This window comes from Anas acuta, chromosome 3 (genome assembly GCF_963932015.1).
Source record: "Anas acuta chromosome 3, bAnaAcu1.1, whole genome shotgun sequence".
Lineage (NCBI taxonomy): Eukaryota > Metazoa > Chordata > Aves > Anseriformes > Anatidae > Anas > Anas acuta.
The window spans coordinates 19,686,592-19,705,548 of NC_088981.1; the positions used below are offsets into that span (position 1 = coordinate 19,686,592).

General features: G+C 35.3%; 1 protein-coding gene across 1 annotated transcript in view; it reads right to left on the minus strand.

Moving 5' to 3' along the window:
- Positions 1–18,957, minus strand: part of USH2A (usherin) — a 404,558-nt gene that overhangs the window by 249,041 nt on the left and 136,560 nt on the right. Inside the window, exon 22 of the mRNA XM_068675985.1 lies at positions 672–802. Coding sequence (XP_068532086.1) covers positions 672–802 — 131 coding nt within the window. The remainder of the gene's footprint in view (positions 1–671; positions 803–18,957) is intronic.

Below are 18,957 nucleotides of genomic sequence, written 5' to 3' on the forward strand. Positions count from 1 at the left end.
GTGGCGCAGCATTTTTTTCCCTGTCTTAAATATGCTCTCACAGAGGCGCAAAACAACATCGCTTATTGGCTCAGCTCTGGAAAACAGTGAGGCCCTTATCAAACATGGGGCAGCTTCTAGATCCTTCTCACAGAAACCATCCCTATGGCCCCCTGCTACCAAAACCTTGCCACGTAAACCCACTAAAGAAATATAACCAACTTTGTAATTATTCATGAGAAGACCCACTTTTGTAGTGCACAGAAAACAGAAAATACCCAAATAGAAATGTAAGGAATGTGATCTTATTTTTAATTTTTGTAGATTTTATTTGATATTTCCCTGATTTCTTTTGTCTTTGCTCTAGTCATAATTGCTGGAAGTCAGAGACTACTTCCATCACATTGATAGCAATAAGATGTCAGTAGGGAAAGACAGTCTCGAGATAGGAGGCTTAGGAATGAATGACTAAAAAATATAAAACCTTTATTTACAAATTCAAAAACTAATTCTTTCTAGCTGTTCGATATATTGCTACTTTAAGTTGTAGTGGTGTTTGATGGTACTGACCAAAAAGAGGAAAAATCACCAAAATCTCCAGTTAACTAAGGGCTCTGAAGAGCCAGTTAACTTGAACTGTTTTAAATAAATAAATAGGTAAGTAAGTAAAGAATCTTGTTTTTTTGGTGTACCTGTGGATCAAAGAGAAAGTAAGGACGCCCACTCCTCAGTTGAAGTGCAATATATTCCTCTTGATTCCCAGGTGATGCAGAGAAAAAAATTAAACCATCAGGTTCCTGGGTTTTAAATTTCACTTTAATACCTGGTTAGAAAAAGCAAACAGACAGTTAATACCAAAGATGATTTTTATGTGTTATGACAGTGTAATTACAAACAAAAAGTTGACTTAAAACCAGCAGTAAAATGGTAAACGAAAAGCTTGGTGTGGAAGTTTTGTCTACCTAAAACCTCTGTTAGTCATTGTAGAAGAAATTCTCATAAACCACACTGAGTCAGTCTTTGAGAGAACTTCAATGATTTCAGAGCTCGTACTCATTGGTTAAAAAAAAATAAAATAAGGATATTCATGCTTTCTTAAGAAAATATAATAAATATAAGAACAGGAAAAAATATAAGAACAGGAAATTTTACATGTTGATTTCAATATACACCCTAACATTTCTATCAGTAAAGAAGAAATGAGGTTACTAAACTGAAGTGTTTCTAAGAATCAAGTTTTTTTGGTTCCAAGATACATATATCTCTCTGTATATTTATACACGATGGCACCTACGTGAACAAATAACACCTGTAAAAGAACAAGCTTTAATAAAAATTGGGAACATCCCAAGGAATAATTGATGAACAATGCTTAATTAAGAACTTTCCAGATCGTTATGAATAGTCTGCATTTGGCTCCTGATAAAATGTTGCCTCAGCACATGAAATGTCATTCAAATGGCATACAATAAAACAATTATTTTTTTTCCTACAAATAAAATACCCCCAAAAAAATAAAAAAGAAAAACAAGCTAATTAAACAGCTCATACATATTGCTGTCCACAGTATAAACTTTCTCAGTAACAACCTAAAGACATATTAATGAAAGAACTTATAAATGATGTATCCCATTTTTAAAAGCACAACTATGAATAAACAAGTTTTGGATAGCCACCAGCCTTTTATGACTATAATGACTTTCTTTTTAAGATCCTAGAAAATCATCTGACAGAAACAAATCAGAAAACTACAAAACCATAGGCCCATTGTGGCAGAATTTTTCTAATGTACAAAACCAGACAGTGTATGGTGGATCTGTGCTTTTACTCAACTAATTTTTATTTATTTTTTTTTTTTTTGCATAGGTAAACAAAAAGGCAGCAATAGAAACATCTACCTTTTTGTCTCAACTTCAAAAGTATAACATGGAACATACATTCTACACTTAAAGAAACACCGGAATAATGCCTTTAGTGAATACTGGGTAATATAGTCCATATATTTTCTGAATTACATTACAGTTTGTCTCACAATCCATGTATATTCTAATAAATAAATAACAATTTTGAACAGCAATGGTAAGGTAAATCTGACTATAGATGCCAAATGCAATTAGGCAGATGATCAGCACAGAAGTATTTAGCAAAATTTAAGATCCACCCCTTTATTGAACAGATAACAAAATAACCAGGAGCTGCTAAAAATCCGACTCTATAAAGAGTCTGCTAAGTCCCTGGAGTTAACATTAACGCAAAGACATCTCCTTCCAGAGCCATTTATTTATCTGACAAGATCAAAATACAGCATGTAACATTGTATTAAAATGATTCTAAATGTATCATCTTCATGCTAAATTTTTATTTATCTACTTGGTCTATTTATTACCATATCTCTCTCTCACCACTTTACACAGACTTCTTATCCCTTTTTCTCATCCCACAGTCATGTCACAATCGACATCTCCAGAAGAGAGTGGAAGCAAATGTTTCTCAAATTCCCAATCAAATTCATCCTGATAGAGTGTGATTCCTTTCTCTTTTTCCATTTCAGCAAGGGATAGGTGGAAAAAGGAGCAAAATTTCTAGCGCTCTTTCATGGTAAAAAGAAAATATTGTCTTGTAAAATCATGCAGTTGTTGGGTGACTTGGAAGAAAGTGGTGAAAGGGCTAGTGAGAGGAGGAAAAAAAAAACACATCTCTACTATATCCAGAAATTTTCCAGTAACACTACTTCATTCATAAACTATACACTTCCATGACATTTCTGTGTAAAATTCTTTTTACAGAACAGTGTAGTCTATTGGCATTTACTGAACTATCATACTACTTGGTCTTTTCACACACATTTAACCATTTTTGCCAGGCAGAAAATTGCAAATGATGATTTTTTTTTTCTTATAGACAACATCTATTACAAATATATATATAAATTTATATATATAATTCTGATGCACATTCATAGTAGATCATGCTTGTTATTATCTATACCCATAAAAAATATTCTTTGACCCTGTTTCTTAATCATATAAACGTTTTTATGTAATACAGTATCATGCACACATCACAGAATGGTTGATGTTGGAAAGGACCTCTGAAAATCATCTACTCCAACACCCCTGCCGAGCAGGATCATGTAGAGCATATTGCACAGGATGGCATCCAGGAAGGTTTTGAATATCTCCAGAGAAGGAGACTCCACAACCACTCTGGGCAACTCATTCCAGTGCTCTGTCACCCTCACAACAAAGAAGTGCCTTCTCACACACATGAATCATTCTCTCTTAGAAAATGAAAATCAGTCATGCTATTAAAATGCCTGCAAGATCAATTGTGTGCAACTAACACCAAGCAAATTAAATAATAAAAATAAAATAAATAAACAGTATCCATACATAAGGAAAAGAGAGGGAGCATAGCTTTGCCTGGCTCAGAAATCACTACTGCTGTTCTTTGGGGTTCCATCAGTATCAGCACCTGCTGTAGGGGCTGACTGATGGCTGGCCTATAATTCCACACTGGAAAATACAGCTAATTTAACAAGATGCCAGTATTTTTGTCAATCTTCCAAAAGACATTTCTGAAGACCAAAGGATGCTTCCTTACACCTAATTCAGAAGAACATCTGCAAAGGACATAATTGAGTTTCCATAAAAACATCAATATTTTATAATACTGATTGTTAGAAAAAAAAAATTATATTGTTCATAACAGTAAAGTTGCAGTAGTTCTTGAAGTTTTTAAATTATATACATTATAGCATTATATATATATAATGTATATTATATATATAAACAAAATATATATTATATATAATATACATTATAGCGTTATAAGCTTTCTTTCTCCTTTGAATAATGAAGAGGTGGCTTACAAAACCTTAATTCCCACCTATAAAACTGCCATTGTTTCTTATAAAGTTTTGATGAGTCAGAAATCTTCATTTTCATTCACATGAAGCAAATTCTTCTAACTTCATTTGTCACCTTTTGCAGAATTCAGAAATTTTACAGAGGGATTTTGCCAACCTCTTTTCAGTGGTTTATGGGGACAGGACAAGGAGTAATGGTCACAAGATAGAGCACAGGAAGTTCTGCACGAACATGCAAAAGAACTTCTTCATGGTGAGGGTGACAGAGCACTAGAACTGGCTGCCAGGGAGGTTGTGGAGTCTCCTTCTCTGGAGATATTTAAGGCCCACCTGGACGCCTACCTGGGCAGCCTGCTTTAAGGAACCTGCTTTGGCAGAGCAGTTGGACCCAATGATCTTTCGAGGTCCCTTCCAACTCCTTCAATTCTGTGATCTCCCACATTAGAACATCATATACTAACAATCTGTAATTGTAACTTGTAAAACAATTCCTTTTTAACTGGAGGGGAGATAGATGAGTAAAATGCTCAGCTAACTGGAAATTAGTTCAATAAATTGTTCGTTTTTGGTTTCAGCGCATATTTCATGAAACCATACCACCTTTTATGCTACTATACACTTCCATTGAATTAACATTTAGTCATTATTCATTCTTTGTGAGAGAGATTCTGCATGATACATATTACCCTAGCTAAAATACATTAAAAAAATAAAATATATTTGCATCAGAAAATACATCTTTCAAAAAAAATGGCCTTACAAAAATGGAAAACCTATTTTCACATAACAGACAAGAGAACTGGAGGAGATGAAAGAGCTCAGCAGACACATTCCTAGACATGATCATGAAAAACCTCTGCTGAATGTAGGGAGTTTACCAGAATATATGATGGCCTATAGGTTTCTGTATTCTATTCAGAAAAGGTGGAAAGTAATTTTCCAAATCTGTCGATCTTTTGTCGTGCTGAGTACAGGAAGAGGCTCCATATTTTACCATTATCTTAATGTATTTGAAAATATTTTTGAAGTTCATCATCACAAATATTAAACTGATTTACTAATTTTATCAGTCAAGTAAATGCTGTCCATTTCTAAGTTGCTTTGTTTTTCTTAGTAGAAATTTAAAATACGTACTTAGAAGTCATACACATACAGACATATGCATACACACACACATATAGTTACATGCAAACACACACACAAAAAAATCTGTTTTATCAAACTATAACAGTGTGTCCAGCAGCCCCTTTTCTTTTGTGATGATAGTAAAAACAAAAGCTAGAAATTGATTGTTTTTAAAATTCTTTCCAAAGAAAACCAACATTTTGCAAAAGTTGAAGAATGACACAATTTGAAAACATATTCTTTTATATATACTCTTCATGCCTCAGATTGCCAAAAAGCTAAGTCAAACTGAAAGGTTGTACAAGTATAAATACGGAATATGATGAATGAAAGAGAGAAATATGTGGCACTTCTTGTGGAAACCAACTATCAGGCAAAACTCTAAATTCTCTTGAAGAGAAATGAGCATCTCTTTTACAGTAAAAGGACTAATTTGATACCTGTTTTTTCTTATTTTGCTTGCTACCCCATTATACCCACTACTGGTAAAACAAACAGGACATTTTAGCTTTAATCTTCTTACTACATAACCCAAATAACTTCAGTCATGTTTGCATTAATGCTGCATTAATCATGTTGTTGCGTATTAATGAGTTTTCAGGCTATGCTAATTACTGTCATAGATTCTGCAGCAGCCCATTAAATATACAAATTACAGAATTAAAGAGCCAGAGCTCTTCATGATTAATCTTTAAATGGAGAAAAACTAATGATGTCTGTACAAAGTTTCTCTCCACTTTTGGCTGACTGAGCCCAATGAACAATCAATTAGAGTATTTGAAGAATAAGAATACCGCACATACTAAAAGATTTTTTATGCTGTTATTCTGTGCAGAAGACACATTCGTTTATAAGTTTCTATTGTATGAACTCCTACTAACATATTCTAGTCTTTAAGGTCTTCTGAAGTATTACACAGAAGTAAAAGCCATAGGATTCTAATTCATTATTACATACTCATAAGACTCTGCTGGTTCCATATAAATGCAGTAAATCAATCTTCTCCTTTTTGCAAGGACACCAGTCTTTCTGCTCCCTAGCAAGAAAGATTTACAGCAAACCTTGGTGAAAAGAAAGCTAAGATAAGTTTAAAGTCATTTGATAAGATTTGATGTATTAGTTGCACTTTCTCCCCTCACTTATGGAGTGATGTTTTCTTCTTTCAGGTGTAGTGTGATACCTACTGGTTAAATCACAAGATTCAAAATCAGGGGACCTTGAGTCTGTACCCAGCCATTAACTGAGCTATGTGATCCAAGAGCCATTATTTAACTCCCCCAGCTCCACTTTCCTTCCTGAAGGATGGTGGCCAATATCCCTTGCATAAGGTTCGGTAATATTTGAAAACTTCATTACTGATTTGTTCTCCATACACTTGAATAAATATTAAATTAGCAAAATGTCCGTATATACTCAGAAAAATTACCTAAACATTAAGCATTTAACTTAATTTGAGAAAAACTAATATACCCACCTTCTCTGAATACTACATATTATGCAGAACATTACAAGACTTCCCTAAAGAGCAGACTCTTAGTCTATATTAATATTACTCTGCACATCAATAGCTGCAAACTATTACAGACTTATCCAGCCAGTTCTTTACACCCCAGAAAAAATATATATAAATAAACAAACCATACTTAATGCATTTAAGATTTTATATTTATCTGAAGAAGTTTAAAATCATAAGTCTGCTCAGAGCAAGATTGATCATGGCATGAAAATACTCTCATATGAAGACACAATGAAAAATATGGATTACTGCACCTAGCAAGCAGGGAAGAGAACACAATACAAGGATAGGAGAAGTCTCTATGAAAAACAGATAGGGAGAGGGGAAGCTTCCCAACATGTTATCAATACACAAGACAGTATTCAAGGAAATTAAAATTGAAGATAAATGAAAAAGATAAATAAAAGATAAATAAAAAAGAACAGATAGATAAAATTATGATGGTTTGCAAAACACTGACATAAGAATTATCTGAGAGTTTAGCAACACACAAAAGGCACTGGACACTAACTTCCCAGATTTGTCTAAATAAATCAACGAGGACCTCAGGAAAACATACAAGAGATAGGGTGAAACCTGAGATGTAGATGATACCGTTACCTGTTAGCATTCCCCTGCCATTAGAGTTAACATCCAGTTGTTTACAAACAAGTTTAAAGCAATACAATCATTAAAGAAATTAGTGCCCTGAAACAAATTCATTAAGCAAGTCTAGGAACAGAATTCAGAAATGCCTTCTATGTGTGCATGGCAATGGTATACAACAAGCATACAACCAAACAGCATTATTTTCAGAGTGTAGCTACCAGAGTAGAAAAAATAACTGTGAGCCTGAAATTCCAAGAATCAAGTACTGCTTGGGGTAAGGATCAGCTAAAGGTTTATGTGTTGCTTTTATTGAAGTGAAATATATGCAAAGAAGAATCATCACCCCAATTTTCAGTTAATGCTTTGATATAATCATCCAACAAAAGTTGCTCAAAATGGGATCTCTCTCAAATAATACCTGTAATCCTTATCTTTATTTATTTACCTTTACATAGGCTGAAATGAAGGTCAACAGACTCAGATTTTTGTTAGAAAATAGTTTCTAAGACTGAGTCTTCTATGAGCAATTTCCTGACTTCAAACTCTGATATTAAAAGTATAGAAATAGAGACAAGCATTCCTCTTCGTTTCGGAATAAATTTTTTAGAAAAAGGACTGTTTTCTGTTACCTGTATGTGAATTAGTGCATAAAAAAGGTCATCTTATGCAACAAGGGTAAGGTGGGAGAGGCTTCTAGGTGTTAATGCAATGCAAATCATAATTACTAGAAACATGATGACAAGAAGAATCGCTTCCAAGATTTACAACTGTGCAATCTATAAAAGGTCAATATCACAGAGAAATCAGAAATGAGCTGGAGGTCAGTAGTTGTAAATAGCACTTCAATTATAAACCTTTAGTTAGTATTTCCAGCAGTAGTACAAATGTAGCACTGTACAGAGAGTAATTTAACTGATCAAGGGAAAAGAGTATGACTAGAACTGAGTAAAATGCAAATACATCAAAATTAAAGTCAGTGTAATGATCTGAAACATGGAAAATTTAAACAACAGTGTGCTAGCCAAGGCAGAATGCAATCACACAGCATCATAGAAACTGGATAAATCCTGCAGCAAGTGAGGAAGCTTATTGATTAGAGTACATATAGAACAAACAACAACAAAATTTAAAATAAGCTAAAGAGTGTCTCGAATAATACTACAGGATGAAAATAGAAATGTGACAGGAAAGAAAAAACTTTCAGAAACAAGTACAACACCACAAAGCAAACAGCAGAAAGCACAGTTTCAAGTTACAAACTTAGCAACAAATACTAACCACAGCAGAAATGGGAGAAAGAAGAAAAAAAAAAAAAAAAGTAAAATATATCCAAGTTAATGCTAAGTTTTAAGCTATACCAATGAACTACAACAAAATTATCAAATGGTGACATTTTAGATAATGAAGAACTAACTGAAATGAATATATTACATTTTCACCTCATAATATTTGTGGCAGTATTTCTTCTGACTATTCTTGACATAATGACTTCTCCACAAGAAGAATCCTAAAAAATTTTGCAGGAACTAAGTCTAAAGAAAGTTTGAATGGAATAAAGCTGCAAATTTTATGTATAAACAAACTCACATTTCTCACATCTGCATTGTGCTAGAACATTCATGACATACCAGCTAACAGTGAACACCCTTAATCTCCATCAGTTTAGGTTACTGTGAAGGCTCATTCATTGCCTTCAAAATATTTGCCAACCAGTGTAAAAAACACCTTAAAAGTATAGCAGATACCACTACAAAATAATAATATGCTACTATGTTTTGTTATGCTATCCATGTGCCTTTGCACTTAGGAACTGCAGAGTCTGCAAAGTAAGTAAAGTTCTTAAGGGAGTTTGACATAAAATGTTCATTGAAAGCATCAAATCACTTTGTAGCACCTACAAAGGCAATTATACCTAAATAATGATCCACTGGCACTGAAACACCACCTAACACTTGCTTCAATGCCTCACATTTGGCTTCAGTGAAACAAACCACTGCCTTTACAGATCAGAACAGAATGGAAAGAGAAAAGTTCAGTCCATCTTCTTTTGCACTGTATGTAGTTCACTATAATCCTGAAAGATAGCCTTGGCCTTGCTCTCTTTACATGGCTATGTGATTAGAGGCAGAAAAGGCAACAGTATGAAGCTAGCATGATAGCTCTGTTTGGTACTGTAAAAGTAAACAACTACCCACAATCTAAAATATGCAGAAAACAGAAAGAAGGAATGGGAATCAATGAAACCTAGCAATTTTCTCTTAGAAATAACTTTTGCAAAGGTATGACCCCTGCTTACTGTCACTAACATTTCCCAAGGAAGAATTTATCATGTCACAGCCCCTGGTGTGCTTTTGAAAACAGAACTAGGGCAGTTCTGCTACAAGTAAAACCACCTGTAGCAGTTGTTCAGCATCAGCTATTATCATTTCCTTTTGCTTTCATGGTGTGTCAGCATAGGTATGTGGCCCAATAATCAAAGAGCAGATTTCTTGTTTGTAATCATACGTTAGGTCATATTCACTGAATTCACCACTCTGCCTAGCTTCTGTAAAGAATGTCACAGAAAACATGACCCAGTGGAGTAAACCAGCTGTGGAGGTTGCTTCATCAATTTGCAGCCTGGCTTATTCCCAAGAATCAAAATGCTGTACTCAGTGTAAGAGTTAAGCACAATACAAGAGAGAAGCATAAAACAAAACTAGTGTGGTATCAAAATACCATTTATCTATCAGCTGAATAATCACTTTACTAGGAAACACTTTGATAAATACAACTCAGTTGTCCTGCCTACCACTGTTTTTTTAGGAGAGTAATACAGCAACATTCAGAGCATGAAAAAACTCTTGTACTACATCCAGTAATACAACTGTAGTGACAAATATGCTTTGCAGGAGATAGATACAGCCAGGCTTATGCTCGGTCCTTCTCACAGCCACCTACCTGAGCAACTGAGATGGTACAAAATAACACCAGCACTAGTGGAACTCAGAGGTAATGTCTTCTTCCTACCCAGGGGCTGAGATTTTCCCCGTGTGTCAGCATGCACATGAAAATGTAACAGGCTAGCAGGTACACAAAATTGAATCTGTTGGTGTTTCACTGTTTTTCCACAAATGGTAAGGATTTCATTATTTTCTCATGCATCTCATCAATACTCCAATAAAATTATATCTCCATACTCAGATGAAACTATATCTCCAAATAAGCTACTCTGAACTACATTGGCATAGTCAGTAGAAATGGTGATCCAGGAAAAAGCATGAATAAAGATATTTCAATAGTATAAACAGGCATATAACTCAACCTATGAAGGCTTAAATAAAAGACACAATTTACACACAGATTCAACTTGAGGTAAATGAGAAAGTGAGCAATATAAAAAAGCTTATAATGACAGGAAATTAACTGATATTGTGCACATTTTCTAAATACTATCATAATTCTGTTTGACCAATGTAAGTTAATTTGCAACACTAAACAAGGAATAAATTAAACTGCTGAGGCACTGGGATTAAAAGAGTAACTTTCATAACATATCCTTTCATTGCTTTCTACACATCTGTAATTGATCCTGTCTTACATTTGGACTGTAAACTCTTTAGGGCAGACACTATCAACTTTGTCTTCCTAACGTAAAAGAGAGATGTAAAGATTAATATTCAACCAATTTTATTAACATAAGCAAAGAAATAAGGACAATAATGAAAATACTTCCTTTAACAATGTATTTAACGTAACATATCATTTACCCTCAATATATTGTGATATTTTCAGGCAGTTATTGATTGATCTTAAGTCATCTTTCAGAATTTTAATTCTTTAAGAGATTCTTGAATTAAAGACCACTTTGCTGTAGCCAGCCTGTGTGTTGATTTTCACATTATTGCTTAAAACATGAGTGATTACAGAATACATGACTAATTCTGAATGATGAAGGAAATCTCTCTTCTGCTGCTGTTAAATTCATTGATTTTTTTCTGTCTCCCCTTCTCCCAAGAAAAGAGGGTTTCTGCAACACAGAAAATCATGATTAAAATATTGTGACACGTTAAATTAAAAAAATGGGTGATTGGACATACAAAATTACTGAGAAGTATGATGCTCTATATTCCTCTTTTATTCTGAAGACAGCCAACTTATCTTACTCTCACTGATTATCCTGAAGTTTTGCTTGTGAAGCTAAGGCAGTGTATAGGGAAGTGGGAAAAAAAAAAAAACAACCTTGCCTCATCCTTACCAGTAGAAGTCTATTTACTAAACTTTATTCATAGATAGATGCAGTTAAAAACACTGAATAAATAAAAAAAATTTAAAAAATAAATAAAAACACTCTAAATAATAATTATAATAATAATGAAATTAAATTAAAATAAAAAATCTAAACTGTATTTTGCTAGCAATAGGGTGAAATGGTGTGATTGTAGCAGCAAGACATTCTAGTGTAAAAGGGCTTAGCCTTAGAGGAAAGCTGGCCAAGCAAATGCACAGCATTTGACTCTCAGCTATTCCAGTGCAGGAACACTGCTGCTGCCTTAAGCAGCTAACAGTGGGGCTTTTGGGCACAGGGACCCTGATTAATCTGAATCCCAGGCTGCTGTAGAAAGGAAGTATCGGACTACCAAGTCTGACTACAGAGTAGCCCAAAGCTTCGGGCACCCATCTCAGCCCTGTCCAATAGTAAGAGCTCTGGGGAGAGACTGCTTGTGAACTATTAGCACATTTCCTCCCATAACACCCAGTACATACACTGAGGCTCTTAGGAAAATTTCAGTTCATGGCTAATAAAGCCAGAAACTGTACATTTCTATCTCAAAGCAACCTCGAGTGTTGGCCATTTCTGGGGCTGGCTGCAGTTGGCGGTCACTTTGTAATCTGCAGGAGTACTGTGCTGCCCTAATTTCCACTTCTGACATTTCCCTGGACCTTCCCTGCCTATTTGAAAGGCAGAAGGTCTGGCATAAAAACAATTATGCCATCTTTCCTTCACCCAGTATTCCCATTCTGTTCATTTCCCCCCTCTTAGCACATACAGCTCAGTAGCACAACCAAGTTCATATAGTAATATCTTTTTATTTTATTTTATTTTGTAAATTAATGATGCTAATTTGATGATCAAATATCGGTTTGGGGTAAGTGGGTCAAATCAGAATATTCTGATCACTGAATTGGAACAATTTGGAAAAGAAAAATATAAAACAGCAGGAAAAAGATGAAAGAATCCTAAAGATGGGAAAACAATAGAGGGAGAAACACCTGTATTTGAAAGCCAAAGTGCAGAGGCAATGTTGTTATAATACATTTCATGTTTTAAAAATACTGAATAAAACCTCCAAAATATTACCATTAAATGTGTAAATTCATTGTAAATGAAGTGAAGAAAGTGAAGACTCTGAATAGTGCCAAAACTTCCACGGAAGTGTTGACTTTCATCCCCAAACAAAATTCTCCTCTCCTTCTACAATGCAATAGGTCTTCCCAGTGGTAGGCTTTTTCAAATACGCTTATCCTCCACCACCTCCTTGAATCTTCTCTGTTTCACAATTCACTTAATTTGTTTCTGACTCAAAATGTATTAGGTGGGATAGCTGTACCTGCCAGTCTAGCCTTCATTTTGTTCATCCAGTTCTGAAGGTTGATGGGAAAAAAGATTGTAATTTGTGTGGATTCTCCCCTCCCTCCCTGTCTTGGCAGAAAGTCACTGAATGAGTTGAAAATGTAAAAAATAAAATCCCTTAAGGGCTAAAACTCCACTACACCAAAATTCTCACTACTTACTGTAGTGGGTTTACATGGCAAGGTTTTGGTAGCAGGGGGCTATAGGGGGTGGCTTCTGTTAGAAGAATCCAGAAGCTTCCCCATGTTAGATAAGGGCGCCACTGCTGACCAGAGCTGAGCTAATAAGCAATGCTGTTCGCACCTCTGTGAGAGCATATTTAAGAAAAGGGGGAAAAAAAAAAAAAAAAAACCACTCACAGAGAAGAGTGAGAAACAGCCTTGCAGACGCCAAGGTCAGTAGTGATGGAGCAGAAGTCCTCTGCAGCCTGTGGTGAGGACCATGGTGAGGCAGGCTGTCCCCCTGCAGCCCATGGAGTACCACAGTGGAGCAGGGTTCCACGCTGCAGCCTGTGGAGGAGACCACGGTAGGGCAGGTGGCCCTGCACTGACAGAGGCTGCAGCCTGTGGAGGGCACCCCCAGAGCAGGCCCTGGGCCAGAGCTGCAGCCTGTGGAGAGGAGCCCATGCAGGAGCAGGTGGCCTGGCTGCTATCCATGGGGGACCTGTGCTAAAGCAGTTTGCTCCTGATAGTACGGTCTGACCCTGTAGTACAGACCCATATCTGGAGCAGTTCTTGAAGAGCTGCCTGTGGGAAGCCCACACAGAATCAGTACAGGAAGGGCATCCCGTGGGAGGGACCCCATGGCACGGGGGATGAAAGTGACCAAGAAGGAGTGGCAGAGACAAAGCGCTGTAGACTGACCACAACCCCTATTCCCTCATTCCCCTGTGCTGCTCAGGGGAAGGAGGGCAGATGGGGGGAAGGCATTTTGGTTTCTTTCTTTTGTTCCTCACTTCTCTAGCTTGTTAGCAAGATTTATTGCCTATTACTATCTCCCTATGCTGAATCTGTTTTGAATGTTGCAATAATTGTTGAGCTATCTCCCCGTCCTTATCTCAACCCCTGAGTGAGCCCTTTGCATTGTATTTTCTCCCCCTTTCCCTTTGACGAAGGGGAGTGAGAGAGCTGCTGTGGTGGAACCCGGCTGCCCACCCAAGTAAAATCACCACACTTTCTACCGAAGAAGGAAGTGCATTCCGTTGGCTCCTCTGCTGGGGAAGTTTCATTTTTAGTAAATCAAAAAGCTTTTATAGCACACCAAAATAAAATAACACCAACCCTGGAAAAAAAATGGCTTACAAAAGATGTGACACTATTTACTCTTTAACCAATTTTTGCTTTATTCAGGGAAATAGGAGGTTGTACTCAACTCTAACCACCTGTTATTACAACTCTAACTACCCTAGAACAATAACAATAATCCCAATTATGTCCACATTAAGTGTGGTTAGAACAAAGAATTTTAATCAAAGCAGCTTACATATGAAGTATTGGGTCAAATTTAGATGATTTCCTCTTTTATTTTCTCCCTGAAGAAGATATTGTGTACCTTTCTGAATTCTCAAAGAATACCATTCTATACAGCACTAATTATCATTAGTGTAAGTAACAATGACTTGCTGAATTAACTAATAAAACAGCAATGTATTTCCACAGTTGCCCCCTGCTTAATCTAGGGCTATTTTATGCTACTATTACTTGTTTGCACAGTGTTGCACGGATTTTATCAGATAGTAGAGAAAGATACCTTACAAAACATTCAGAAATCTGAAGACATAACCCCAGAAAGCCTTTTTCCCAGAAATACAAATAAAAAATACCCCACAAGAATACAGTTGAAAAAGAAATATCTCTTCTGCAATAACAATTATTAGCACAATATAGTTTGCAGAAAGCACTGAATGAATTTTCAAGTGGACACACAGACTACTAAAGTAATGGTGGAATTGCATAGCAGAAACTTTATAAAACAGGAGTTATTGTAGCCAACATATTTTCAGGGAATAGCCTTGTTTTATAATCTAAATCATAATCATGACCCCAGTGAGCCAATAATCACTTTTTAACAGGATAAAGATAGGACTTTGGCAGCAGCACAGGTAACAAGTGAGTTTAATAAATAAGATAGCGCAAAACTATAGAGTGCTTTGTAAGTAATGATCAATGTTTAAAATCAATGCTCTTGCAAATTGGAGCCAATGCAAAGGGGCTAGCACCAGAGTAAGATGATCCGGTTGATGTATTTTGGATCTGCTGAAATAAATCCATTTAAAGATGCATTTGCAGCATGACTAAGTTAAAAGAGCACTGCAACAGTCAGTCCTGGCAAAGGGAACGCCTCCTCCTACTGTCAATATTTCAAACTGATAAAGAGCTGACCAAGTGCAATCAGTTCTGTGATGAATAAAAGAAAGCCTGGGACCATTAACATTAATGGGACTTGTGTGGCTAAATGCTCATATATTGTACTGAAAATTTACCTGATGGACCAAGAGATTTTTAAATTTTTTTTTTGCTTGTGCTTCCCCTTTTCCCTGTACATTCTATACAATCAATTTAAAAATATTTGCAGTGTAATATAAACTTCTAAAATAACTTCATATGATTAATATCCCATGAGTCTCCAGGAAAAAAAAAAAAAAAAAAAAAAAAGAATTACAGAACACATTCTTGCTACCTGGAAGACCTGAGAAAATAGAAATGTTAGTTTTATAAACACAGATAAAATTGGCTGCCCTGATATCTTCTTGCAGAGTGCCTTGGGGCACAATGACAAAGACTCTACCACCTGCCATATACAATGTGTATTAGGGAATGACTAATAAACTGTTCCCATATGAGACCTGGGTGAAATTTTGTGGGAAGACAGAAATTCAGATCAGCAAGTATAGTTCTAAGAGCATATATATCCAAGCTATGACCTGGTTCAACAGTTTTCATTTGAAATGTTTTTCTTATCATCAATTAAATACCTATTATATGCCCAATACTGTACTGAAATCAGAAGATGACACAGCTATAATCACAAATCCCTCCTGCAACCTAGCTTGACAAATACCACAGGGTACAATGGGGAGCAGGGTATCAGATTTAGGGTTGTTCAGGATAATGTGTTGTTTCATGTTGGTGTCTATTTTAGCATAATTTGATTAAACTAATCAAAACTTTGCCCATTTAATACATCGTTTTTTAAGAAGGATCTGATCTAAAAAACATTTACAATTATATGAAACATTAGTATGAAATTATTGCAATGAGAAAAATATTTAAAGCCTTTATATTGTCTACCTAAGCTAAAAGAGTACTCCAATAGAAGATGGAACAGTACAGACTGAAGATGTCGAGCAGGAAATAAAATTCTTCTGATAAGGAAAGAGATCTCTTTCTTGCAGGTTCCTCAGAGCATGGAAGGGGAAGAAAAAAAAAAAAAAAAAAAAAAAACAGTAGCAGGACAAAAGATAGATTTCCATTATGAGTTTCAGGCTATCATAGTTCCAATTAATTTAACTTTGTTGGGTTTTGGTTTTTTTCCTCCAAAAAAAGAGCACATGATTTTACCCTCTATAAGGTTATCTGTCCCAGTGTTCAGTCTTTTTTTTTTCTTGCAACTATTAGCAATATGAAACATTAAAAAAATAAGAGTGGTGACTAAGAATAATTTTAAACTTGCAAACAAATAATGGGACATAGACCCCAAATAGAGCAAATGGGAAATGAAAGAATGAAATGCCTTGTCAATAGACAGAAGAAAGAATAACTAATAAATGATTTCAAAATAAGTCTTAAAAGTCTTACAGGTAATAAGATCACAAAATGTGAAGACTGGAAAGAATATTACCCCACTTAATTGGTAGTTTGACTGTATTATCAGCTTCTTCATGAACACAGTCCCAAACAGCAAGTTTTCAAAATGACTACAGAGATAGAATCAATTAAAAGCTGCCTTTTTCTACCTATGATTAGCAAGGACATTACACCACAGCTTCTTAGACATGCACCTGGTCAGATTAACTCACACTGTCTTGACTGTAAGCAAGAACCAGGTTCAATATATTTTAACTTACTAAAATAAATAAATAAATAAATAACCCAGAATACAGTCGCTTTATTCTCTGTACTCCCTGTACTCTCTGCCATAAGCACATCATCCTACTTGCTTGGCACACTACACAGAGTCTCCACAGAATATTAGGTCAAATGTAAGGTCCCAATATTAATCTTCATGGCTATCCATGGAATTGGTTTAAGATATCTCAAGAGTGCCCTTCTCATTATGTCAGTGACCTCTCTGAACAACTGCTGTTGGTTTCAAGGCTCACCAGTGCAAGACTGAAGTCCCTCTGCAAGAAGGATAAATGCTCTGGAACTCATTAGAGGAGCTGATCAAAATAATCATACATTTCACAGCCTTCTAAGGACAGTTTAAGTCCATAGACATATACATGTAAGTCATTGGTTAAAATGGAAGAGGGAAAAGCATAGCCAAATATGTCCAGAGAAGAGGAAGTCAGGGAACAATAAAAAAAAAAAAAAAAAAAAAGGGAAGGTGCATGAGGATATGAGAAGTGAATAAAAATGGGAGTGGTTATAAAATAACCACTATATTTACATAAAAATATAAATAATAGAAATTAGTGGTGAGTATGACTGTGCTTTGGAAGGTCCTCAGGTACCACTTACAAACTATGATAAAGATCAATTTATTTCAATTAGTATTCTTATCTAGTGCATTGAAATGACTATTGGCTAAAAAAGTTGCAAAAAATGCATGTGCAAAATATGCAAATAGGTTTAAAAAAAGGTAAGCAGAATAAGACTTTCAGATCAATTTTTACTGATTCTACTCAGAATAGAAACACAAAACAAATTCTCATCATCAAAGATGAATAATTTCATCTACATCCACATATAGAAGGCCAAAGTTTACAATTCCAAATCCTCAGTATAAAACAGACTTCAAAAAACACCAAGGAACCATGCCTTCCTCCCCAAAACGTCCAAAGTGGGGGGCAAATAAATAAGAGAAATTCAGTTTTTTCCATCATGTAAACCGATCATAAAAGGACCATCTGGGGGACTGGACTTGGTGATCTTTATAGGTCCCTTTAAATCCCTAACATTCTGCGATTCTGTGATCTGCTTCATTTTAAAAAGTTGCAGAACAAACTTATTACAACATAAAAATTATTATGTATTGTATAAAATAATCTGTTTTTAGTTTCTAATGAAGATTATCAAATAGAATCTTATGGATTTTCCAAGTATATTGACTTTGCTTGCAATATTTTAATAAAATTCTCAATTCTGCATATTTTAAAACCAAATAACTGTAATAATATCCAATATAGTTAAGGCCAGCCTGGATAGCAATAGTTGGTGATTACCAGATCAAAGGCCTTACTTAAATCAATAAAGATAGCTCCTGTACATTGATTACCATCCAACACTATAAAAATATAATTGCTTACCTCAAGAGGAGCAGTACATGTGAAATGAAAAGGTCATAATAGGTCAATAATTATTTAAATTAAACTTACATCTTCCTTCATCTGATGGACCAACTCTAGCACACACGGAAATGGTGGTGATTTACCAGTTTAGAGACATATTAACATGTCAGCAAAGGGCTCAGCAGTAATTGGGTCAGCAATTTTAAGAAGTCAAGGTTCCAGGTTGTCAGCTTCTCCACTTATGCTCCCAATTAATCTTAAGATATTATAGATCTTAAGTCAGTAAGCACAGACCTATTTTCAATCAAACATCATCTGGGTATATACAGTAACTTTTTGAGATTTTTCTACAATGCAGTATATCGTTTTCTAGAATCTTTTTAAATTAAAAAGAAAGTAATGCAACAATTCATTATTGAGAACACTGAATTCTCCAGTAATTTAGTATAGGACATTTCTGTCACCCAAATTAAATTGTCCTCATATCAGAACAACATTACTTGTCAGCCTTACGTTTTCATTCTAAAAGTCACGCTAGCAGTTGATTTCTGAATTCTCAGTCACTATACTGCACCGCTCTTTAAGGTAATAATTTTGTCCATCTATATTTGCATTAGAGACTGTCTATCAATTCCAGTCCATTTCATAAGAAGTATGAATAGCTTGAGAAAAGGTAGGAACTTTGGAAATGTGTAATTACATCTCATTCTGCAAAAGTATCTTGAAAAATAATTGGTTTTATAGACACTTGTTTTCAGAGTTGAAAAAGACAGTCTTGTATAGCCCCAAAAGCAAGGAATTGGATTACACTTCAG